Here is a 24054-nt window from a genome sequence, read left to right as displayed (position 1 = left end):
GAAGCCCCGCCAGACGCCGTCTGGGCCCCACCTGCCCAAGACCCAGGCTCCTACGCACCTCCTCTCTTCTCCCCCATTCTACTCAAACCCCAGGCCACAGCCTGGACCCCTCCCTGCATGGCCTGTCACTCTTTCCTCCTCTCTGGAGCTAAGCCTGGGATGTGGTCGAGACCACCGCCCCTCCCAGTTTTTCCTGAGCTGGGCCCGGCCCCAGGGCCATGTAGGGCCAACTTCCAGTCTCCAAGATGGTGTGCAGACAGAAACGAAGTTCCCAGGGTGACCGGCAGGGGGCAGAGTTTGATCCAATTCTTTCCGGAAATGGTTCAGAGCGTCCAAACTGGGATGGCTCTATGTGTGGGTGTGTGGGTGGGGAGTGGGGGGTGGGGGGTGGTTCTCCAGGGGCCTCAGGCTGACTCGGCAGGGAGGAATTCCAGACATCATAGTTGCAGGTAAGGATTAATGAGGGGGTGCTGGCCAGGTGGGGCCCAGAGTCCTCCAGGTGAGCGGGACGGTGACAGGTGAGCAGTGGAGCCAGAGGACTGGGCCACCAGGAGATGGGGTGCCACTCCAGGGAAGAGGGGAGCAGGGGTGGGGGAGGAAGCAGTGGCCCTGGGTGGGCTGGTGCCTCTGGGCCTTCACATCTACCCCACCACCATCTTCCCAGACCTGGATAGACGGTGACGAGCAGCTGAGGGGTGAGGAGAGGAGCCCTCCCAGAGCCCCCTCCTCCTATGGACCTCTCCTTCCCCCTACAGCTCCCCCCCATCCTAAAACCCTCAAACTAGCACCATGAGTATTTGATGAAGAACACCAGCGCTCCAAGAATCCAGGCTGGGGGGCTTTTTCTTCATTCTTTTCTTCATTTCATTTCTTCAAATGGTGGGTCCTTCTGTAGGGGACAAGGACCAGGGCTCTCCTGGGGACTCTGCCCAGCCTGCATCTTCTGGTCACGACCTTGATGACAAAGGAGTTGAGACTCCAGGTTAAGCCAGCACACCTCCCAGCCACACCCTCCCAAGGCCTCCAGGAATTTTATTGGTGGCAAGTGCATCAGTGCCCTGGGCAGGAGGAGGGGCGTGAGGCTTAGTCACAGCATGAAATAAAGTGGGGGCACTGAATCACCTGGAGGCCAAGTACTGGCCCCTGGTCTGTATACCCCCTGTTATAGGAGGGGAAACTGAGGCTCAGAGAGCCGACATGGCTTGCCCATGAGCCTGGCCTCTGGAACAGACTTGGGAGGGAGGGGCACAGAGGTAAGACAAGGGGAGTGCCAAGGACTCCTGGACAAAGCTCACCAAAGAGGCTGGCCAGGTGTTAGTGAATTGGTCGACCGAACCCACACTGGGGTCCTAGCTCCGGCTGAGACCCCCTGTCTCAGCCAGGGAGGTTTGATTTGCTCAGTCAATAACAAAACGTATGCTGAGACTGGAAGAGCACCAGCTTTATTCAATGGCCAAAGAATGGAGAAGCGGGGACCTAGTTCACAAATCAACTCAACCCAATTCAGGTGGAGACACCAAATACATAGGAGGGTTGGAGTAAAAGGGAGGGGTTTGGAATGAGTGGGAGGAATATTCATGAGTTATCCAAGAACAGGGGTGTGGTTTGGACCTGGAACTGATGCAACTCTCCTTTTCAGTCCTTGTAGGAGCTTTTCGGTTTGTCATCATGGTGATCGCCAGCTGTCCTGGTGCTGGTGGGTGTGTCATTTAGCTAATGTATGGAGCGTGTAATAAGGCTCTAGATCTATTGGAAGTCAAATCCTCCGCCATCTTGAGCCTAGTTGGTTCTAATTGGTTCTTGTTTTTTTTCTGTTTGCTGCTTCCTCCTGAAACTTAGATAAGAGTAATTGGTTTCTATTCGAGGGAGGGGCAGGGGTGTGATTCTGGGGAGACAGCTTTGGTACCAGAGGGGCGGGGAGGAGGACCAGGAGACAGAAGTGTCCTAGGAACCAAGGGAGGTGAGAAGTTCGGAGGCAGAGGTGACCGCTGCCAAAGGCCAGGCAGGTGGAGCGCACAGAGGCCTGCGGTGCCCAGGGTTGGACAGCACAAAGGCCCTGGTCACTTTACAAGTCAGTGAAGTAATAGCCTTGGAGAGGGGACCCCAGGAGTTCCGGCCCCTGCCTCCGCTCACCAGCTGGAGAGACTCACGGGGTTTCCATGGAGGGCAGAAGCCCCTGGCCCACCCTGGTGCCCGGGAGGCCTCACCCTCCTCAGACCAATAGGGAGCAGTGGAGAGAGCCCCACCCAGAGGCAGTGGACTCCACGGCAAGCCGGCTAGAGCATGGTCAGGGTCAGATAAAGCCGCCAACATGCTCCATGGGCACTTGGCACACGGTGGGCCCTAAGTAAGCTTTTGCAAGTCATGCATAAGCAATATGGCCCTTTCTTTGCCCTGGTGGTGTTAGCGAACGCAAGTTCGTGTGCCCAACACACTGTGAAGCCAAACAAACCAAAATGTTGGAGTTTGGAGCAGAGAAAGTTTTATTGTGGGGCCATGCAAGGAGAACGGGGCGGGGCGCTCATGCCCCCCAAAATTCAGAACTCCTCGAAGGCTTTCAGCAGAGCATTTTTATAGGCCAGCTGAGGGAGGGGAGTCGCAGGGTATGTGATCAATTCTCTGATTGGTTGGTGTCACAGAGGTTAACATTATCAATCTTTAGGCACCAGAAGGCCCCTGGGCTACGAGCTCATGATCCTCAAGTAGTTAATTTCTTCCATTTGGTGGTGGTTTTTAGCATCTGAAAAATTCAGGAAATATGCCTGAGATACTGTCATCTGGGTACTTCAGAGAGGAGCTACAGCAGAAGATATGGAGGAGGGGTCTGTCCTGGGAAAGCCCCATAGGGTCCTGCTTGGTTCCAATGGCAGCCCTGCCCTACCAAACCACCACAGGCTCTGCCAAGCCAGGGCCCCCATTGGTCCACATAGGCCATCAGCAGTTCACTCCTCCCCCACATCCAGCACCCACTTCCTACCTGATCTGCTTGGTCCATCTCAGTTTCCAAGAAAAGATGGCTATGATGGAGATAAGGCAGCCAGCCAGCACGAAGGTGGGTCCCTGGGGCAGCTCGCCTGTGAAGGAGGCGGGGGGCAGCTGGGCTGGACTTCCGTTGGGCCGGGCCAGGGTAGGCATGGCCGCGTCAGGACACCCTTCCCTGCTCTTGGCACCTCCCACTGACCTACTCAGAAGCGCCAGCTGCCCCTCTGGAAACCAAGGGGCCATCTCACCTGGGGGCACCAGTGTGAAGGGAGTGTGCTGGACGCTGACGTCGTTTTCAGCCTGGCACCGGAACCAGTCCGACGTCTGGTTCAGTGGGAAGGAGAAGTTGGCTGGCTGCCCAGGGTTCCGAGTCTGCTGCATGTGGATGTGCCCGCTCCTCCTGACCAGTCTGTAGGTGACGGGTGGGCTGCCCGAGGATGCCTGGCAGAACACCTCTACCCTGAGGCCTGACCCCCTGTCCAACAGGGTGAAGTCAGCTTGCAGCTGGGACACCGGCTCTGGCAGGGCGGGAGAGGGCGGGAGCACAGGTGTGGCTGGGAGACTTCAATGCCCTCTCCCTAGCCAGTTCCCTCAGTACACATGCCTAATGAGCCTCGTGGCCTGATTGATTGCTCCTCCAGGCAGCCTTCTGGATTTCTCCCTCCGCCTCGCGTCTGAGCTTCTACCCTACTTGCGGTGTATACCATACAATTTCATACATGTGTTTGGTTTTATTTTCATGTGGTACATTCTGGGTTGCCAGACTTAGCAGCTAAAAATACAGGACACCCAGTTAATTTTGAATTCAGATTAACAATGAATAAAATTTAGGCAGTTTCTTAAAGATGAGACAGTCCAAAGAGGAAGAAGGAAACCAACGTTTATCAAGCACCCTAAGAAAATGCTGGTTTGGCAATTCCTCAAAAAATTAAAGAACTACCATATGACCCAGCAATTCCACTCCTAGATGTATACCAAAAGAATTGAAAACAGGGACGCTAACAGATACTTGTACACACGTGTTCACAGCAGCACTATTCACAACAGCCAAAAGGCGGAAACAGCCCAGATATCCATCAATGGATGATGGATAAACAAAATGTGGTCCATCCATATGACGGAAGAGTATTCATCCATAAAAAGGAATGAAGCACTGACACCTGCTACAACATGGATGGACCTTAAAAACATTATGCTGAATGAAATATGTCAGACACAAAAGGCTACATATTGTATGATTCTATTCATGTGAAATACCCAGAATTTTTTAAATACCCAGAGAATTCCCTGGTGGTCCAGTGCTTAGGACTCTGCGCTTTCACTGCAGGGGGCACGGGTTCGATCCCTGGTCGGGGAACTAAGATCCCACATGCTTTGCAGTGTGGCAAAATAATAAAAAATAAAATAAAAAATAAAAAATCCCCAGAGACAGAAAGCAGATTGGTAGTTAGTAGGGGCTGGGAGAGGGGCAACGAGGAGTGACTGCTTGATGCATATTGGGATTCCTTTTGGGAAATGTGAATGGACCAAATGCTACTGAATTATCACTTTAAAATGGTTACCTTTGTGTTATGTGAACTTCACCTCAATTTTTTAAAGAAAAGAAAAAAGAAACTGCTGCGGGAAAGGTCTACCTCTTGGGTTTAGACTCTTCCTGCTCAGAACATTACTATAGAGATAAATTGAAATCAGGACGTGAGTAGGAAGCACAGAGAAGTTTGGAACACAGGGTGGGAGAACTGACACTGGCTTCAACTTCTAGAGTCAACAGTTTTGTCCCCTGCGGCAGGGGCCAGGCGCTCTGTCAGTCCTGCATATCACCGCATCCCTGGCCAGAAAGTTACTATCTGTTGGCGGAACGAAGCAGTTGCTCTCAGGTTGCACGCTGAAGCATGGCATCCCCTCCTTGCAGGGATCTCCTTATGTGATAAAGGGGCGAACCTTGAGTCCTGTGGCCCCGGTGTTCCTTGAGGACACCCTGGAGCTGGCGATTTCCTCCCAGGATGGGGACAAGTAAAGTACAGAGTGGGCCAGGCAGCCAATGAGCTGGCCCAGCGTTCAGGCCTGATACTGGACAGTGGCCTGGAGGCATCTAGGGCCTCTCCACCTTCCGAGGTCAGAGATCAGAGGTTTCCTCATCCAGACCTGCTCTAGGTACCTTCGCCATAAGCATCTCTGCCATACGCATCTTTGCCGCAGGCATTTCCACTGCCAACATTTTCACTGCAAAACTAATTGGCCTTCCAATGCGGAAGTCCCGAAACTGATACCTCTCTTAAGGAAGGAAGAAATTTTAGTAAACAAGAAAAAGTGGGGGCTTTCCTGGTGGCGCAATGGTTAAGAACCTGCCTGCCAATGCAAGGGACACGGGTTCGAGCCCTGATCAGGGAAGATCCCACGTGCCGCGGAGCAACTGAGCCCACGTGCCACAACTTCTGAGCCTGTGCTCTAGAGCCTGTGAGCCACAACTACTGAGCCTGCGTGCCACAACTACTGAAGCCCGCGTGCCTAGAGCCCGTGCTCCGCGACAAGAGAAGCCACGGCAATGAGAAGCCCGCGCACCGCAATGAAGAGTAGCCCCCGCTCGCTGCAACTAGAGAAAGGCTGCATGCAGCAGCGAGGGCCCAACGCAGCCAAAAATAAATAAATATAAATAAATTTAAAGAAAAGAAAAAGTGTGATGCTGAACGAGAAGATGAATCAACAGGCAAAAAAAAAGGGATAAAATCCTATGAACAAAAGACTTGGAAGACAAGTGATTTAGATACAACCCACAAAATAAAATCAGTTATTTGTGCAGTATTGCCATGAATCTACACACATTTAAATATATTAACATATTTTCTATTTCATAATAAAGTCTTTCATTTTTCAAATCATTTTTCATGTTTCCTTATGTCCTTTTAAATGTCCCTCTTTTGTTTATTTTTTTATATTCATACGGCGAAATTGCCTTCTGGCCAATTAGTTAATTAGTTATGTGGTGACAATGCCTATGGCAAAGACGCCGTGGGCTGCAGGTGTGGTGGCCAGGCTTCTGCTCCCAGACAGGTCAACATCTGGTTCAAAGGGGCAATCGGAAAGCAGGGGGCAGGTGGGTATGACCCAGACCACAAGAGATGTTACAGTGGAGGGATCCTAAACTTGGAGAGGTTGGACGGAAGTAGAGAAACAGGCCACTTAGGAAAGGCAGGACTTCAGAAGAACCGGGAGACCAGATGCTCACAGCACCCAGAGGACTCTCCTCCCTGGACCCAGCACCAAAACCCACTCTGCAGCCACTCCCAGCAGGCATTCATCCATCCAAACCGCCTCTCTGCTTGGGAGTAATTTTTCTGTTTTGTAGGCAGATCCTGGAGTCGATTTCGATGTAGAAAACATCTGTAAGATCTTCCTATTGGTCTGATCTTGCCCACACCAAATTCTCCAAGACAGCGATCGCGATTAAACAAAGATGCCTTCTGAATGGGGCCTTGGGAGAGAAGTCTGAATGATTCGTGGTGGGCACTTACCTGCCTTTTCAAGGAGAGTGTGTAGGGGGGGGATGCTTGGGCCGGGGGCGGGGTAGAGAGAAGGGTGTATGAAATCTAAATATCATATACCTCATTCCTCATCCTTGCCCTGCCAGGCACATTGGCTCTGGAAATGCTGCGATCAGAAAACTGCCCACTGAGCAGAGAACTGGAAGAAACTAGAATATGATGTTCTTCAGAGACATTTCCTAGGAATCCTAAAGTTTCTGACTGCTAAGCATATTTCCCTCTCAACCAGGGGTGATTTTGCCTCCAGGGGACCATTGTGTCCAGAGACATTTTTGGTTGTCACCAATGGGGGGTGAGGTGCTCCTGGCATCTAGTTGGGAAGAGGCCAGGGAAGTCACTAAACATCGTACAATGCACAGGGCAGCCCCCATAACAGAATTATCCAGCCCCAATGGCAGTAGTGTCAAGGCTGAGAAACTGGTCTAGACAACTAGCAGCGGCTTTGCAGAATCAGGATTCTCTCCTTGCCCACGGCTGCTCAGACACCGCAAATCTTTTCCCATCGGCACCTCTTTCCAAACTTCATGAGAACCCCATTTTTTCATACTATTTTTTTTCAAACACTCCTTCATGCAAAATCTTTGAAGTTAAGTAAAGCTCTATCTAGAGTTTAATCTACTCTCCAGGGCACCAGTTTGCAAACTGCTACCAACAATTTCGTCAACGTGACTCTGGGGCCCAACGGTCAACGGCTCTTGGGGCCAGAATCTTCCTCCCCAGGGAAATGCGGGTCCAGGCTTAAGGGTGATGACACTTTTGCTCCCTTCATTGTGGGGAAATGACCTTGACTTAACAAAAATGGAAAGAAAAAGCTGGCCCACCTTCATTTCCATTTCGATGGCCATTAATAGAAGCCTGATTTACATAAGTTCACAGACAGGAGCCACTTTCTTTTTTAGTGCCCTACAGGGTAGAGCATTCGCTTTTTATTCTAACAAGACTTGTGTGGGTCTTTCCTTTTGATTATTTAGTTTATGCATCTAGCCCACCCATAACGAGTGGTCTATCATTTAATTACAAATGCATCATCTGTGTCTGAACATTTGAACGATAGGATGGCACACTCAGAATTTGATGAAGTGACAACGACACCCTGGGGACCGGAAGCTGAGCCAGGCCAGGGCTGGGGTGATCGAATGGCTGTGCAGAGCCTCCCACTGTTGCTAAAGAAAGAGCGAGCGGCTTAGGGCTGTGCCCAGGCCGGGGCAGTGGGCTGCCGCCCAGCTGGGCTCGGAGACCCTTCAGGATCGCCCCTACCTCTCCCTAGCTTGTTTCTGTGATAACCCAGAAGCTTGGAGATTGGAGTCCCAACCCTGGAGGTCCAATTCATTAGACCTGAGCTCAGGCCCAGGGATCTGATGAGGGTTGAACAAGCAGCCCATCTGTTGAGAGTTGAATTTTGTCCTCCAAAAAAGAAGATGTATTCAAGCCTTAACCCCAGGTACTTGTGAATGGGACCTTATTTGGAAATGGGGTCCTCACAGATGGACTTCAGTAACCCATGCTGGATTAGGGTGGGCCCTGAAGAGAAGAGACAAAGACACACACACACACAGGCCATGTAAAGACAGAGGCAGAGTTTGGAGTGATGCTGTCACAAGCCAGGGAACGCCAAGGATTACCACAGCCCCCAGGAGCGAGGCTTCAGATGAAGCCTCCAGAACCAGGGGAGAATCAATTTCTGTGTGGTACTTCGTTAGAGCAGCCCCAGGAAACTAGCACAGCCCCTTACAAGTGAAGCCGGTTTCAGGAGTGGGGGGGAGGGGACAGTTATCAAGATTCCTTTGTACGCACTCTGAATCTGTCCTTCAACCGGCCGCGCCCCAGCCCCCCACCCCGAACATTGTCTTCTTTCATGGCAGCCCCACGGGAGACCCCAGGTCCCCAGGTCACCCTCATCTTCCTGCCCCACCCTTTCTAGGGCTCTGAAAGTCTCCCTTTACGTCCCACCTCCCCCTGCGCCCTCTGGAAGGCTGGTAGGCTCAGTTGGCACCAAATCCCGTAACCCTCAAGCTTTCCTCTCACATCTCACCTTCTACACCTAATGGAAACCAGCCTCCCCTCCCCCGGGCAGTGCCTACACCAGTGGTATCTCAGGTGGCGGGGGATCCTCACAGCCTTCCCAACACTGGCCTGGGATGGCGAGGGCGGGCATCCTCTTGCTATTTCTGGACCACTCGCCCTCCTCCCTCCCTACACAGCAGCCTTGAACCTCATGTCTTCAGACACCGCACCCTGCCCCTCTGGGTTACAATTACCTAGAAATGCCCACCATCCCTTGAAGATTCTTGTGCCTGGTTCCTGCTACACTCAATACTGCACTTGCCATGATTCTTGGGGATTTCAAAATACACAGACAGAAACGTTCCAAAATCTTGGCTCTTAACACCCAATATCTCAGGCCCAACCTCTTGTTCCCATCAGTAGTAATCAGTTGTAAGGCTGCCCTTGACTTCGCCAGTCCCCCAGTTGCTCAGACCAAAAACCCCCGAGTCGTCCGTCTTCCACAGCTGTGTCTTTCCCATCCCATCCCATCCATCAGCAAAGGCCTTCAGAATATATCTTGACCACCTTGCCAGGCCTCCTGGCTATCACCCAGTCTCTCCTCTGGATCCCGGGAACAGTCTAAAGCCTCTCTGGGATTCTACCCTTCATCCCCATCTCATCTCTTCTCAACACAGCAGCCAAAATGACCCCAGGAAGAGTAAATCAGGTCAAGCCTTCTGCTGCAACCCCTCCCATTGCTATGCCCACAGGGCGCCCCCTACTCAACACTGCCCCCCCCACCTCATCCAACACTCCCCTGCCCCTGCTTCCTGTGCTCTGGCCATGCTGGGGCCTCAAGCAGCACCTGGCACCAAACAGATGCTCAACCAGTCATTATTGAATGACTGGATGAATGAATGAATGATTTGTCAGTCGGTTCCTTAGGAGTTTAGTTAGCAAGACTTGCTGGGCAAGAGTCTGAGCAGAAGTCAGGGGCCGGAGGCGGGTGGACCGGCCCTGCCCAGGTACTTGCTGGAGACCCAGAGGCCAGGGCCCAGGGCTGTTCTCCTTTTAGCGGAAACACCATGATGTGTTTGTTTTTAAAGCAAATGAGGAAATGATAGTTCAGCCCGCGCCGCACTCAAGTGAGACCCACCCTTAAGTGGAATAGAGGCGGCTGCAGCTGCAGCCCTGAGACCAGGGAAGGTACAGGTCCAGATGAGGCCAGAGGAAGGGCAGCCGCCCTTGCAGAGATGTGGAGAGGAGGAGGTGACGGACCCCCTTGACTTTAAGGGTCACGGGGCCAGAAATGGGGGCAGGAGAAGGAAGGGGAGTGGAAAGGTGGAGGTGGCAAAGCTGAGAGGAGGAGGGATGGCCACCAGGGCCCCTCTCACTGGCTCTGTACACCAGGCGGCTGGTGGAGAGAGGGGCCCTGACACCTTCCTGTTGCCTCTGAGAGTCAGGCAGTTTCCCCTTTGCTGGACCTCGGGGAGGGGGGAGCCCGGACTCCCTCATTCTCTCACTCGCCTTCCTCCTGGGCCAAGGCACCCCACCAGAATGCCCCCAGCCTGCCCTGGGGTCAAACCCACCCCGAGGGGCTTCTGCTACAGATCAGGCACTCAGGTAGAGTGATTGGGGTACACCTGCCAGGGGACACGCCCTCTGCCCACCTCCGCTGGTAATATCCCCCCCCACACACACAGCCCAAGGGGAAGCCAAGCACTTTCCTTGCCCCGCGTTCTGTCTGTTGTCCCGCCCACTCCCACCTCCTGCAGAGCCTTCTCTCCTCCAACCCTCCAGGGCCCTGCAAGGTTGAGGCTGGGGTCCAGAACCGTCCAGTGGTCTAGCAGCAGACGCCACCCACCAGCAACACCCTTCCCCCGGCCGGCCAAGGCCTCTACCGTGGGTGGGGCCTCTGACTCCAGGGTCCCCATCTGGGGGTACTCCGCCCTCCAGCATGCTGGGAAACTCACCTTTCTCCTGCTTCGCGGAGCTGCTGGTGGCTGTAAGAGAGGGGAGGGCGGTTAGGAGAGCCCAGGGTGGAGGGGAGGCCAGAGCCCACCCAGAGAGCCTCATCCTGAGCCCAGAAGGAGGCCCAGGACTCCACAAGCACCTTCACTCACAGAAGCTCTTTGGAGCCCAGAGCATTTCGTATCATCAGCCCATTCTGCAGATGAGTAAAGAGTGGGCCCAGAATGGTGAAGCAATAATTAAGGGGCTGGTCTGAGACTCAAGCCTAAACCTTCCCCTCTCTGTCCTGTGCTTCCAGAGGTGTCTGGGCCTTTGGGTCCCACCTCTCCTGTGCTCCCTAGGCCCCTGGACCCTGAGCCTTCCCCCTCAAGGCCCTGGCAGCGGCCCCCTCCCACGATGTCCCTGGGCAGCTCACCTAGCACGGCCAAGCAGAGCAGCGGCAGGACTCTCATGCCTCTGCCGCGTGGGGCCCTCAGCCAGGCGAGCAAGAGCTTCCTCGAGCGAGGCCACCTCCACTCCATAGCCTCTGGGTGCTCCCTGGGTGGGTGCGTGCCTGCAGCAGGGAGATAACCTGGATGCCACAGCGCCCCAGGGCTGGGCCCGGGACGGGACTCTCCCCACACGCCCAGGGAATTAGGAGGGGCCTGGAGCCACACCAGGGCTCACAGTCGCTGCCGCTGCCGAGCTGTAGGACCCCAGGGTAGAAGCTGTCCATGTCCTCACCCTGGAGTATGTTATGGTAGCCAGCAGGGGGTAATTAAGCTTGCTAACCCGCGGATTTTGAGACGAGAGGATCATCCCAGATTATCGAGGTGGGCCTGATGTAATCATGAGGGTCCTTCTGAAGAACTGGTGGGTTGGACCCCTCAGGGCTGGGGGCTCAGGGCAGAGAGAAGAGAGGGGGCAGGTAAGGTGGGACTAGGACCCATCCAATCCCACAAAGGCTTTTTTTTTTTTTTTAAATGAATGAAGTGACTTTATTGAAACACTCCCTGTTTATACACTGACACAGCTGCATGCGTTTTTCTCCTGCTATCACGGAACGTGGAGCTTTGATTTGCACACAGGTGCCTTCCTCAGGGAAGATGTCCCACCCCAAGGGAACAATTTGCTTCCTGTGCGGGCTCTTTCCTACAGAGCCTCACAGGTCAGTGGCACTCACACCCCAGGAACGGGCACCTGACCCAAGGAAGGCCAGTTACAGCCCTGCCCTGGGGCCCCTAGGCCCGGCTCAGGGGCACCCAATGAGGCCTGGGCGTGTTGGGAAGCTGGTCTGGTGGGATGACCCTGCCCAAGCCTGGGCACAGTGTCCTGGAGCTCCCCGGAGGACTAAGCTTTGTCTGTCACCTCGGTGGTCCCTTCTCCTCAGTGGGCAAGAATCAGCATCTGTCCCTCGCCACCCAGAGTCCTGACTCGTACCCCTGGGGATGTGCTCTGGGGACCCACCTACCTCTCTGCATTTGGGCAAAAGCTAATCTTCTCTTAGTTTTCCTGGCGAAATTCCCTTCCAGAAAGTCTGTTCTCACTCTGCCGGGAGGGGTGCGTGGAAGGAATCGACGACTGAAGGCAGTCAGACGGGTCCCCGCAGCTGCGGGCAATCTGTTGCCTGAAGTCCCAGAAGCTCGAGGTTTTTCCTCTACGTTGTGCTCAGGGCTTCTGATTCGAGCTGAGGCAGCTCATGAGAAGCCTCCCCCTTTTATCGGTGTGTCTGGGGAGCCAGAGTCAGAGCAGAGAACGGTGGGTGGACTCGAGGGACAGTTCCCCCAGGCCTTGGTGGGACCGGGGGCATCTTTCCTGCCTCACCCCGGCTACCCCTCTCCAGCCATCACCTGTGTGCCCCATCAGACGAGGGATGTTTCTCTGGGCTGTTCTGCGCCTCTTCTCCACAGGCTGCAGGTGTGACAGCACTGAGTAGGTTGCCCCAGGTGAGCCCAGGTCACCTAGGTGGAGCGAAGTCAGGGTGTCCTCAAAGCTCTCCTGTCACCCACTAGACTGACATTTCGTGATTTCTGCCCACCGAGGGCCAGTCTCCTCTATGATAAATGGCCTTACCAGCACCTCCTTGTGTCACTTTCCTGGGAGGGTCCCCTGGGTGGGAATCTGTGCTGGGCTGCCTTGGTCAGAGTAGCTGGGAGCCCTCTCAGGGCTGGGTGGGGAGAGTCCGGGACCCCTCCACCCCAAGGTGGAGGCACTGGGGCTCCTGCCCTCCCGCACCTGCACTGGGCTCTTGCACCTGGAGAGCCCCTGGCTTCACTTACTGCAATAACCCCAGGGGCCTCTCCCTGCCCACGTGTGTCTTCTTTGCTACTGGTAGAGGCTCAACGTTACCCGACCCCGGGGCTCTCCAAGCCCAGCCATAGGTGTGCTGGTTCCGCCTTCACTCTGGTTGTCCTCGTGGGCCCCACAGCCCAGTCTAGAGCCCTCAGAGTCCCAGTTTCCGCAGCTCAGGGCCGCCCAGCCCGTCTCTACACCTTGGCTCAGGCCGTTCCTCTGCCTTCATCTCCTGCCTGAGTCCTCCCTCCCCCAAGGCCCCGCTAGTCGCCCATTCCACGAAACCCTCCTGCTGACTGTGATGGCTCCCCCCTGAGCCCCAGGTTGCCTCGCTGGGTGGGCACGGTCACAGGGCCATCAGGGCCCCTTCCCATCTCTCCCACTTTGCTCCTTTAGGCCAATGACCATGTTGTAATAGGGCCTCAACTGCTCTCCCAGGAAGGACACTATGTAAGTAACTGCTCATTCAGTTCTCACAACCACGCAGAGGAGGGTGGCGTCATCCCCAGGTTTTGGTCAAGCAAACTGAGGCCCCGAGTTTGAGTTCCTCAAGGTCCCAAAGCTCGTGCCCCTCACACCCGGTGATGCACTTGGCGGGTTCTCTGAAGGCACGTGAAGGTGATGAGAAGGACCTGGATGCCTCAGCGCTGCAGGTTCTCCCGCTTCGCACCCAACAGCATCACCCCCGGGGGCTCATTAAACCACAGCGCTGGGCTCCACCCTTAGAGGAGGTGGGGTGGGGCCTGAGAACTGGCTTTTCTAACAAGTTCCCAGGTGATGTTGGTGCTGCTGGTCGGGGACCACACGTTGACCTTAAGCTGCTAATTAACAACCTGTGTCACTTTCTTTGGGGCCAGGCTGGTGCCCTCCCCAAGCTGAGCACGTAGCTCCCCGTGTCTCCCGCAGCCTCATCACCAGCCCCAGAACAGGGCCCGGCACTTGTTGACAGGCGGATGGGTCATGTGATGCTGGGTGAGTGACAGAGAGGGACAGCGACAGGAGGAGCTGAGCCAGCCAAGACTCCAGTGACCACGTGAAGCCCCTGGACTGAGGGCGCCGGGCCAGAGCTGCCCAGATGCCACGTCCAGGCTGGGAATCCAGCCAGACGCTGGCCTCCTGCTGCTGGAAGTAGAGCCTTGTCAAGCACGTCCTGAGGTTTCTCCTGATCTTCCCTCCTGACGGCTCTTTAGGCCAGCAATCCTCAACCCTGGCTGCCGGTGAGAGTCACCTGGGAGCTTTAGAAAGTCCCGATGCCTGGCTGCTGGCTGCACCTGGATCAATCGCGTCAGAATCGCTGGCACAGGGCCAGCATCTGACGGGGCTTCTCAGGAGTTCTCCGAGGCTGAGCACCACAGATTGAGAACCTCTGCAGCCTCGGCACCGGAGGCTTGGGAATCTTGGACGCAGCCCTGCCTTCTTGGGCAGCGGGCTCCGCTACCTCCCGGGGCCCACACTCGGCGTGTCTCATGATGCAGGGCAGATCTGAGCTCTGCCCCCTGCTGACTCATAACGTCTGTGGGTCTCCATGGTCTCACACGTGAAGGAGGAACTACAGGAGGTTGTGTAGGGTGCCTGCAGTCAGAGCACAGTTAAGCCCCCACTGTTTGCTCTCACTGCGGTCAGGCCTTCCCCTTCCCGCAGGTGGAGATCTCTGAACTTTTATAATGGTACTACCCAGGATAAACAATTCCTGAGCACTGCCAATGGATGTGTATTTATAAACTGCATTCATGGGTTACTATACTAACATATTATGCATGTTATAAAACATTCAACAAAAATAGAAACTTTTAAGGATTGAGATAAAAATATAAATACAAGTTCCCATATTTTCTTCTTGATGCCCCTAGGTGTATGCATCCCACCTTGGGGCACCCTGCTGGAGGGCCCACTGAGAGAGGCGGTGGTCACCAGGGGTCACGAGCGTGGGGCGAGGGGGCAGGAAGTGGGGAGCTGCACACGGGGCCCTGAGGAAGCTCCGGGCGGTGGTGGGGGTCGGTGCTACAGCTCCGAACCGCTGGGGAAGCGGCATCTACGGGCGGGGACCGGGACACCGCGCAACCCGGCGGGATCCTCAAGGGAGGGTTCCGGCCGGGGGGGGCCTGGGTCCCGGGGAGCCCGGGCATGGGAATCCGGGGCACAAGGATCTCGGGCGCGAACCTCGGGAGTGAGGGGACTCAGGCCCCAGAGAGTCGCCGGAGCCCGGCTCCGGCAGCAGCCGCGACAGGTCATCCACCAGGTGCCACTTCTCCTGCACTTGCTGGGGCGGAAGCGGGGAGCGAGCGGCCGGTTTACGAGCGGCGCCTCCTCTCACCAGCGGCCGCGGGAGAAGCGGCCGACCTCGCAGTAGCAGCTCCGAGGCCCCGCCCCACCAGAGTTTCCCCTTCCCCGCCCCCGCTACGGCCCCGTCCCACCAATCTCCCGCCCTATCCCTAGACCCCGCCCCGCCGGGCCATAGACCGCGCCCCTCCAGATCCCGCCCCAGCCCAAGGCCACGCCCCATCAGGTCCCGCCCCAGCCTGGCCAGAGACCACGCCCCCACCAGAGTTTCACCTCCTACCTCAGCCCAAGCCCACACTCCCATCCATTAAACCGGGTCCCCAAGCCTAAAGCCACACTCCCGTTGCCTGGCTCCCGGCCGGAGGCACCGGTTCTCTCCCTCCACCTTCCCCGCTTTTATCCGCGGCCTGAGGCCACACTCCCGACAGGGTCTTGCCCGCAGTCCGTGACCCCTCCCCAGTCCGGCGGACACTCACCCACACCAGTTGCTTCCGGAGCCCCCAGATGGCCCTCGCGCTGGCCTGGGACTGGGAGACGCACACGGTCAGGACAAGGCTTTGGATAGACGGGGATGCAAGGTCAGTCAGCCCCCTACTTCCTCCTTCCCCACCCCAGTCTCTTAAAAACCACCTCCCGGGGTCTTCTCTCTTCCAGGTTCCTAGACACCGCTTTCTGTCTCCTCTCCTTCCTCCCACTGGTCGCTCAGCCCCTCTCCTCTAAATGGCAGTAAGAATAACAACCGCGGCAGGCTCACAGCGTGTCTGCACCAGGCAACGTGCTTCCCCAGTGGTCACTTAAAGTGCCCGCTTTACAGGTGAGGGCCTGAGGGGGCTGCCCAGGGGCACAGGGCAACCCCCAGGCCACCTGCCCTTGGGACCCTGGCTTCCTGCGACCTTGGGCTCTCCTTGTCTGGCCCCCAGATCCCATGAGACTGGCTGGGGGTGCCCCCTCCCTCGGCCCCTGCTGCCCTGAAAGGCACCTGAGCAGGATGAGGAGGGGGAAGCTGAAGGCGTGGGAGCCCAGGTAGTGCAGGATGCGCTGGCTAGGGGGTGGGAGCCGGAGGGCCACCAGCTCTGGGACCACCTGCCAGGGGGCTGAGTAGTTGGTGAAGAGGCCACAGTCCCAGGAGGAGCGGACGCTAGGGAGAGACCGCCAGAGGAGGGCCGGTGTCAGTGCTCGGGTGAGGAGCTGCCGGCCCGGCAGCCTCAGCCCCTCTGCTCCCCTCACCTGCTGGCCACATAGCCCAGGGGTGCAGCGGCCAGGAGCAGGCCCAGGATGAGCACCAGCTGGAAGAAGAAGATGGAGCTGGAGGCGCGGAATGGCCGAGGGGACGCCCTGGAGTTCCTCAGCAGGGTGTACTAGGGAGCGAGCAAGGACACAGGGGGCGGTCAGCGCAGTGTGCAGATGGGAGGTGCCCGGCGGGGCAGCAGCAGGAGGTGAGGGCTGCTCTGCTGTTGGCGCTCGAGGTGCCCACACAGGTGCGGCCCTGCTCCCTCCCAGGCCCTGAGCCCTCACCTTCTTGATGTAGAAGGTGAGGAAGATGAAGATGCTGTTGAGCAGGGGCAGCAGGGGGCAGTAGAAGAGGCCCATCCAGGTGACCGTCTGTCCCTCCACGATGTCCAGCACGTTCTTGGGCAGCAGGAACTCCTCCCGGTCCAGCCAGGCCCAGAACCGGCCCGAGAACCGCTCCACCAGCAGCCTGGGGGAGGGGAGTGTCCAGGTACCCACCACCCAGAAGTGTGTGGACCTCGTGGGTCCTGGCTGTGGACCATAACACACTCACACGGAAACATGCATGTAGGACTGCTCACCCCTGGCTGTGGCCACTCCACCCCCGTAGTGTCCCCACGTGGCTCACCTCCTAGGCAGGCTGACAAGGAAGGTGAAGGCCACCATGAGGAGGAAGTTGAAGATGCTGAGTTTGTACAGCTCCTCCCCCACCGAGTCCTCCCAGCACTGGTCAGAGGGGGCATCTGTCACTACCCTCGGTCCCCAACCGCCCCTCACCCACCCGTTGGGGGACTCTGTGGTCTAGGAGCCTTGCCTGGAGTCTGATGTGATTGCTAAGCTAAAACCCAGGCCTGGAGTAAGATTTGAGCAGACAAAGCCCACAGTCTGGGCTGCCGCTCTGCACAGTGCAGAATGTGATGTGAATGGCGCCCCCTGGAGGTGACTGCTGGGTGGGCAACTCTGCCCACAGCCTCCCACAAAGGTGAGACCCTGAGAAGGACGAGATCAAAGAGGTGGGGCTTTGCAGAGGACAGGAGGAACAGGCCCTGATGGAGTCACCGGCCACCTGGTAGTCACATGCGTTGTAGCCGTAGGACTCACAGCTGGTCTTGTTTCTGCCGATGCACAGCACAGTCTGGCCCAGCGAGAAGCAGAACATTCCCAGGCTGGCCAGCTTCAGCACCACACACCTGGGGGTTAGGGGAGGGGGCGGGGACTGTGTCAGGGGAGGAGCCCAGGTACATGGCACATCTACTCGGGACACAGGTGTGGCTGACATCTGCATGAGCTCAAGTCTCTCGCGGGCCCAGCCCCCTCTAAACCCAGAGCCCAGCCTCCTTCCAAACTGCTCCATCCGTCCTAGAATCTTCGTCTCCCGATGATTCACAGTAGAAAGGTTGTCTTTACATCAGTTTGGGAAACACGGCACAGTCCAGCCATCCTCCCCTCACATCCAGCTTGGAGATTCACAGGCACATACATGCTTTTGTATCATTAACGCAGGTGAGATCTTTCTTCTAAGGACTATTAATGCCCTAGTCCATTTACACTGTCCATATATCACAAACACGTGCATGCATACTCCTGAATAATATGTAACTGGATCACACAGGTAGGGTGGCCTAACCCAAAACGATTGCCTGCACGTTATATCAAAGTGTGGACTTTCTTTCTTTTTTTTTTTTTTACTTTTTGTCCATACTCCGCGGCATGTGGGATCTTAGTGCCCCGACCAGGGATCGAACCCTCGCCCCCTGCATTGGAAGCACGGAGTCTTAACCACTGGATCGCCAGGGAAGTCCCATGAAGTGTGGACTTTCAAGGCTGATGCACGGTTGGAGCCTGGCTGGGAACAGTGGTTCTTGTGTTGAGGAAGGCAGGGATGGGTGGGGGCTTATTTTTATCTTTCATCCTTTTGAGCATTTTGAATTGTGTTTTTTTACCATGTGCACGTGCTATTACCCATTCCAAAAATAAAATTTCAAACCAAACACAATCTACCTCGGAGGGACGCAGAATGGGCTCCGGACAGCTTCTGTGCCAGGGAAGCCCAAGGAAAAGCAGGCCCTGCCAAGTGAGGGGTGGGTGGCAGACGGAAAGAGAACCTGGGCTGGAGCTGGTGTGTGTGTGGGGTCCTGCGGGTGGGTGGGTCCAAGGCAGGACCCGAGTCCTGGGAGAGGAGACAGAACAGAGCCTGGGGGCGGAGGACGGCTTGAGTTTGAACCTGCACCCCAGCATGGGGAGCCTCCCTTGGCCACGGCGCTTGACCCTTTCAGACCTCAGTGTCCTCAGCTATCCAGTGGCAATGAGGATGGTCCTAACTTCACAGGTCACGTGAGGATGTCAAGGTGAGGGGTGTAAACCCTCGGGGCACATGGGAGGGAGCTGTGTTCCTAGGTGGGTGATTGTGGTACCCAACGTCCCCTGGCAAAAACAGTCACTGGCTTGCTTTGGATGGTGGGGACTGGAGAACCTTAGACCGGGGCCCCCCAGACTGTGTGTGGGAGCAGCTGCCTGCCTTCCCTTGCACAGGACCCCTGGTGCCAGGTGATAACCAAGACGGGCGGCAGGACACAGCCCTTCAATGCCCTCCACACTCCGTCCCACCTGTCACCCCCCAGGTGTCACTCACCAGATAAGGGTGAGGTTGACCTCAGTGTTGGGAGGGTAGTTTTCCAGCTGGACCAGGAAAACAAACAGCAGGGGACCCAGAAAGTTGACCAGGGCGATGACCCCAGGGGGCAGGTACTGGAGCAGCAGAAACAGGGACTCCTGTGGGGAGAAGCGGATAAGGGGGTGCCACGGGCTGGAGGGCACCCAGCGGCTCCCCCATCCCCTACGACCCCCTCAAGTGTAACTCTGGTGCAGGCCCGGAATCTGGAAGCCCACGGATTATTCCCAGTGGCAGCATGGCAGCAGGGGGATATCCACAGGTAGAGCCTGTCTGACTTGGTTATGACCTTGGGCAAATTGCTTTAACCTCTGTGAGCCTCGGTTTCCTCTTCTGCAAAGTGGGACCATCCCGTCTCCTCCCCCAGGTCTGGCCAGGATTAAATAAATGCATGTCAGTCGCCTGGCACCTCCTTGTTGTCCTGCGAGTACTTGGTGGCCCAGAAGATAGCACTGATGGCCCCAACCACCAGGAGCCCGATGAGGATGTTGACCCGCAGGTAGGTGAGCAGGTGGCAGGCCCTCTGAGCCCGGGTCTGATGCTGCACCATCAGCAAGTGACGCCCCTCCTCCAGCTCCACCTGTCATGGGGGCAGGGGCAGGGGCAGAGGCGGGTTAGGGCTGGCCCAGGTGGAAGGCGAGGGGGCTGGCAAACAGCCCCAGGTCGGTGTGCATGGGGAGAAAGGCTGCCAGGCTCTAGGCAAGGTTGGGGTGACGCTGAGGCGGGGACAGACGGGCTGGTTTTATCTAGAGCACCCCCAGAGTACCGTGCAGGTGAGCGCTCACACCCAGACACGGCACAGCCCCCGCCTCCAGCTGGAAAACCGTGTGTGCACACACACACACAGACACGCTCCCACACTCAAGCCACACACTCATACACACAGTCCCACGTGCTCTCACACTCCCATCTCACACTCATGCACATCCTCACACACACCTTGAACTCGTTGCTGATCTCATGCTTCTTGATGGTGGCTGCCTCCTGCCCCTGGATGCAGAAGTCCCAGGAAGAGAAGACCTTGGCGCTGAGAGGCGACCTGTAGTCCTGGCCCAGGAACATCTTCTGTGGCAGCCCCTTCACCATCCTGGAGGGGGCAGGAGGCCAGGGCTCAGCCTTGGCTCGGCTCTGATCTGGGGTGGGAAGCCCCAGGCAGCCCTAGGTGCAGCCTTTGGCCTCGGCCTGGGTGGGGGGCTGGGGACACAGGAGCGGTGGCCCCGCTCCTGAGGTCTGCAGCTGGGGATGCAGAGTTCCGGCCCTGGAACCTCCATTGGCAGGGACTCCTTGCCAGCTTGGGGGTACCACGCCAAGGAGGGGTGATCAGGGAAGACCCCCTGGAAAGGGGTGGAGGCAGGGGCTCTGCTCTCACCGCTGTAGAATCCCACAGAAGCAGAGGAGCAGGCAGGCCAGTGGGCTCAGGAAGTAGGCCAGGCGGATGCTGTATACTGAGCTGCTCTCAGGCCCCGCTCGGTACGCACCGTAAAAGAGAAAGGTGTTGTTGAAGGCCTGGGGATGTCAGACGATGACAGCTGAGCCAGGCTGTGTGCTAAGTGTTTTCTTGCTGTTAACACATTAGCTCTCACAGTAACCCCATCAGGTAGGGAATACGAGTATCCCCATTTCACAGAGGCTCAGAAGGGTTAGGCAACTTGCCTAAGGACACACAGCTTGGAAGAAGAGCCAGGACTGGAACACGGGAGCCCGCGCCGTAACCACCCAGTGGCTTCCAGGAATGAGGGTAGGGTGGTGCTTATCCCAGAATCCTGGACACTTTTCCCTTCTTGTCCTTCAAACCCCCACCCCAGCTGGGCTCTGAGGGCCGTGGGCACACGTCCATGGGCCTGGGCTGTGCACAGTGGCCTCAGCCTCTCTCTGACCCCATTGCTGACCCAGCCAGCCTGTCTGTGGAGGACCGTCTCCCTAGAAGCCAAAGTGCCCTTGGAGGGGTGAGGGTCCTCTTAGACTGGGGTTCCCTGAAACTAGATCACCATGTCCCCCAGCCTCCCTGGTCCATAGCCAGGACAGACCCACTCACCCTGCTGGTTAAAACATTCCAAAGTAGATTGTTGAACTTGGGAACACCAGTCTGGGGTTGGTGGCCACCAGGACACTGGAGGGCTGTCGAGGAGGGAGAGGGGTCCAATAGGGAAGGGTCCCCAAGGCATAGGTGAGACTCTGCCCCTCCCACTCCATAGCCTCCAATCTCAGGAGGCCTGAGCAGGGTCCTGAGGGCATGTCAGGAGGCCTGTCATGCAAAAGGCGAGATCGAGTAGAGCCTCGGGGCTGGACCCAAGCAGGACTATGCCCAGGGTTTGGACACAGAGGGTTGGGGCTGTCCCAGTGGACCAGGCCCCCCAGGGTTCAGGTGGGCTCGGGGGGCACTGTTCCCTCCGTGGGCCAGGCACTCACTGAAGTTCAGAGCAGGTCCTCTGTCAGGGGGGCGGAGCCAGGTCAGGGGCAGCAGGACGAAGCTGGTGGTCAGAAGTAGGGTCAGCAGGTTAAGCAGCAGCAGGAAGCGAAGAAAGGTGAAGTAGGACTGGATTCCGGTGCCAAAGAGGCCTGCGGGGAACAGCAGGTGGGTCAGGAGGCGCCGAGCCGTGGGCCCAGCTGATAACCTGAGGGCTGTGGGGTGTGGGTGACCAGCCTCACAGGGACCTCAGTTTAATGGCCTGTTCTGGAGGCTGGCCTAGCAGTACCTCTAACAGCCACCAGGGGTGCCATCATCCATCAAGGTTTGAAGGGTGGCTCTGGGGGCAGAGGGGGATGTGTGCGGAAGGCGGGGTGGGTTGGTGGGGGTGGAGGGGAGCAATGGCAAGGGGGATAATGCCCTCCTCTGGTTTCTAAACTAGACATTGAGACTCCAGAGAGGGGAGACAGGAGGTGGGAATTGGGGTTCAGGTCCTACCTCCGATCTCGTAGAGAGCCCCCTCCCAGAGCCCACAGCCCCGGGCCAGCCGCCGTGCTGCCTCTCCCAGGCGCCGTCGTGCAGTCTGCTGCCTGTGACGCCACTGCTGCCAGCACGAGGTCTTCACCCCTTCGGGCTCCCGCAGCTGCCTGGGATGGGGTGGTGATGGGAGGGGTCCCTGAGTCACCCAGCATGCCCACCTGGCCAGGCAGAGCAGCGCCCTGGGCCAGGGAGTCTCCCCATTGCTGGTGATTTCCACCCCCCATCCAACAGGTGCATCCTCTCCCCGCCCCCACTGCTCCTCCTCCGCTGTGTTCGGCAGGGTGCTCAGGCACCCACCGGATGAAGCGCTTGTCCACCATGGCATAGGGCAGCACCCGCACAGGTTCCTGGGAGGAGCACAGCCGCTCCATCTCCTGCTCCCACAGCTCCTCGCCCGTCGGCTCAGGTTCTGGCTCCCCTGGGGCCTGCACCGACCACTGCCTCAGCATCTCTGTGATGGGGTTGAAGTTGGGGTTGTAACGCTCCCCCTCCTGGGAGGGGATGTGGGGTGGCTGTTGAGTGAGTCTCACGGTCTTGGCCCTGGCATGGCCAGTAATGAAGAGAAGGAATCCTGTTGGAGGAGATCTGGCTCAGTCTCCAGCCACATCTCAAAGCAACGTATGGCCTCAGTTTCCCCATCTGTCAAATGGGGAGAAAGGTCCAAAGGGCTCGGAAAGATGGGACGTCACAAACAAAGCCAAGGCCAGGTGTGGCCACAGTTAAGTGCGGTGGGGCCCAAGGCCCGCTCTGCCCCACCGCAACCCGTTACCAGTGGCCGCAGCCCTTCCCCATCGCCCTCTGGCAAGAGACAATTCCATGTGCTGATTCTCCCATCGGGAAGACCTCTCTGCCGCAAACCCCAGCAGTTCCCTGGATTCAGCATCCTGCAACACCTCGAATCTGGACGTGCTGGGACCTCCTCTGTCTTCTACCTGGTGGTCCAGATCCCGGGACTGGGTCCACCCCGGCCCCCCATGGAACCCAGATGGGGAAGCGTGGCTACAGCCCGCCCGTGGGAAAGGGAGGAAGGAAGGGACCGCTCTGCCCCTCAGCAGCGGTTCTCACCCCTCCCCCGCCAGGTGCCAGCAGCTCCTCGGCCTCAGTTCTCTCTTCCGCCCCCTCACGATCCCCCCCTCCCCCCACTATGCACCCAGCTCACCTGGGGACTAGGGACCAAGTCCCCGGAGGAGACCGTCCTCCGACTGGCTCCCGCCACTCCCGGCGGGGCTGCGAGAGAGCCGAGGGGAGGGGTCACATGACAGGAACCCCAGCACCCCTAGCCGTCGCCTCTCCGCACTCCTCTCTCCCCCACCTCCGGCAGTTCCTCCGCGCTCCACTGAGGCCCGCACTTCCTGAGGGGGTGCGGGGCGCCGGCGGGCAGCTGAGAGGCGCGGCGCGTGCGCGCTGGGCGGGGGTCGGGCCCTTCCCCTCCCCACGGGGCACCCGCGGCGTCTGGGCGGAAGGTCTGACCCTGCGGGGCTGCGGTCGGCGGGGCGCGGGCCCCGCCCCTTATCCGCCGGTAGCCCCGGCTCCGCTCGGCTCAGAGGGCGCCATAGTGCAATAACTTAGGGGGTGGGTCCGACCACTTGGGGCTGCTCGATTTTCAGAGGCCCTAGGCGTTATTTCTCAACTTCCCGCCTCCAAGTCTTTGGCACTTAAGCCGAAGCGGCCCAGCGTCTGGCCTATAGGAAGCGCTCAGGAACCGGCTGCACTCATGCCCCGCCCCGGCGACTTGTCTCGGCCCTTTCTCTCTCTTGGGAGCCCCTGGGAGGCCCCGCGGTCCTGTCCTTCCTCCTTCTCCCTCTCCGCCTCCTTGAGGGCCCCCTCATCCCTAACGAGCTCCAGTGGTTTTTCTGCCTCCCCGCCTGCTCCCCCTCCTGATTTTCCAGATCCCCCTGCCCCCCCCTGCTCCGCGCCCCATGCCAGGCCCCAGGCTGGGTGCTGGTGCTGGGCACACAGCATAGAGATAGAGACGGGACGGGAGAGGGGGGACGGACTGGCAAATGTACATGTCAATAGGAAGTGGCACATGCTCCAACAGGGTTCAATCCCATAAGGCTCCCCAGAGGAGGTGACTTTAAAGTTGTGCCTGGGATCATGCAAGTAAAACGTGGCTGGAGCATGGGTGTGCAGGGCAGGGAGTAGTGTTGGGGGAGAGGTGGGGGCTGGGCAGA

The 24054-nt window shown here is 57.6% G+C and overlaps 2 protein-coding genes across 2 annotated transcripts; both read right to left on the bottom strand.

The window, feature by feature from the left end:
• Positions 1-976: 976 nt before the first annotated feature.
• Positions 977-15134, bottom strand: LOC309618049 (protein IL-40). Its single transcript, XM_082371257.1, has 6 exons — positions 14913-15134; positions 10897-11034; positions 10484-10513; positions 3231-3500; positions 2978-3074; positions 977-1834 (listed from the first exon to the last, which is right to left on the bottom strand). The coding sequence occupies exons 2-6, from the start codon at positions 11000-11002 to the stop codon at positions 1780-1782; spliced, it is 558 nt and encodes a 185-aa protein (XP_082227383.1). The 5' UTR covers positions 11003-11034; positions 14913-15134; the 3' UTR covers positions 977-1779.
• TMC8 (transmembrane channel like 8) lies at positions 14448-23720 on the bottom strand. Its single transcript, XM_082371168.1, is given in 17 exon segments — positions 14448-14852; positions 14854-15012; positions 15509-15587; positions 16012-16170; positions 16260-16390; positions 16548-16731; positions 16891-16988; positions 17329-17452; positions 18895-19034; positions 19343-19513; positions 19873-20020; positions 20303-20439; positions 20969-21051; positions 21343-21492; positions 21839-21987; positions 22178-22451; positions 23040-23720. Coding segments are annotated over 16 exon segments (2163 nt in total). The 5' UTR covers positions 22330-22451; positions 23040-23720; the 3' UTR covers positions 14448-14753.
• Positions 23721-24054: the final 334 nt, after the last annotated feature.

The sequence above is a fragment of the Balaenoptera borealis genome (assembly GCF_965194805.1).
Source record: "Balaenoptera borealis genome assembly, chromosome: 20".
NCBI lineage: Eukaryota > Metazoa > Chordata > Mammalia > Artiodactyla > Balaenopteridae > Balaenoptera > Balaenoptera borealis.
This window is presented reverse-complemented; position numbering and strand designations above follow the sequence as displayed.

Bases quoted from the DNA above. Each gene is read 5' to 3' on its own strand.
- LOC309618049 (XM_082371257.1), bottom strand. From the start codon at position 11,002: ATGGAGTGGAGGTGGCCTCGCTCGAGGAAGCTCTTGCTCGCCTGGCTG. The intron at 3,501-10,483 runs GTGAGTTTCCCA...CCGCCCTGCCAG, and splicing joins CTCCGCGAAGCAGGAGAAAG to AGCCGGTGTCCCAGCTGCAA. The intron at 1,835-2,977 runs GTAGGAAGTGGG...CTCTTATCTAAG, and splicing joins AGATGGACCAAGCAGATCAG to TTTCAGGAGGAAGCAGCAAA.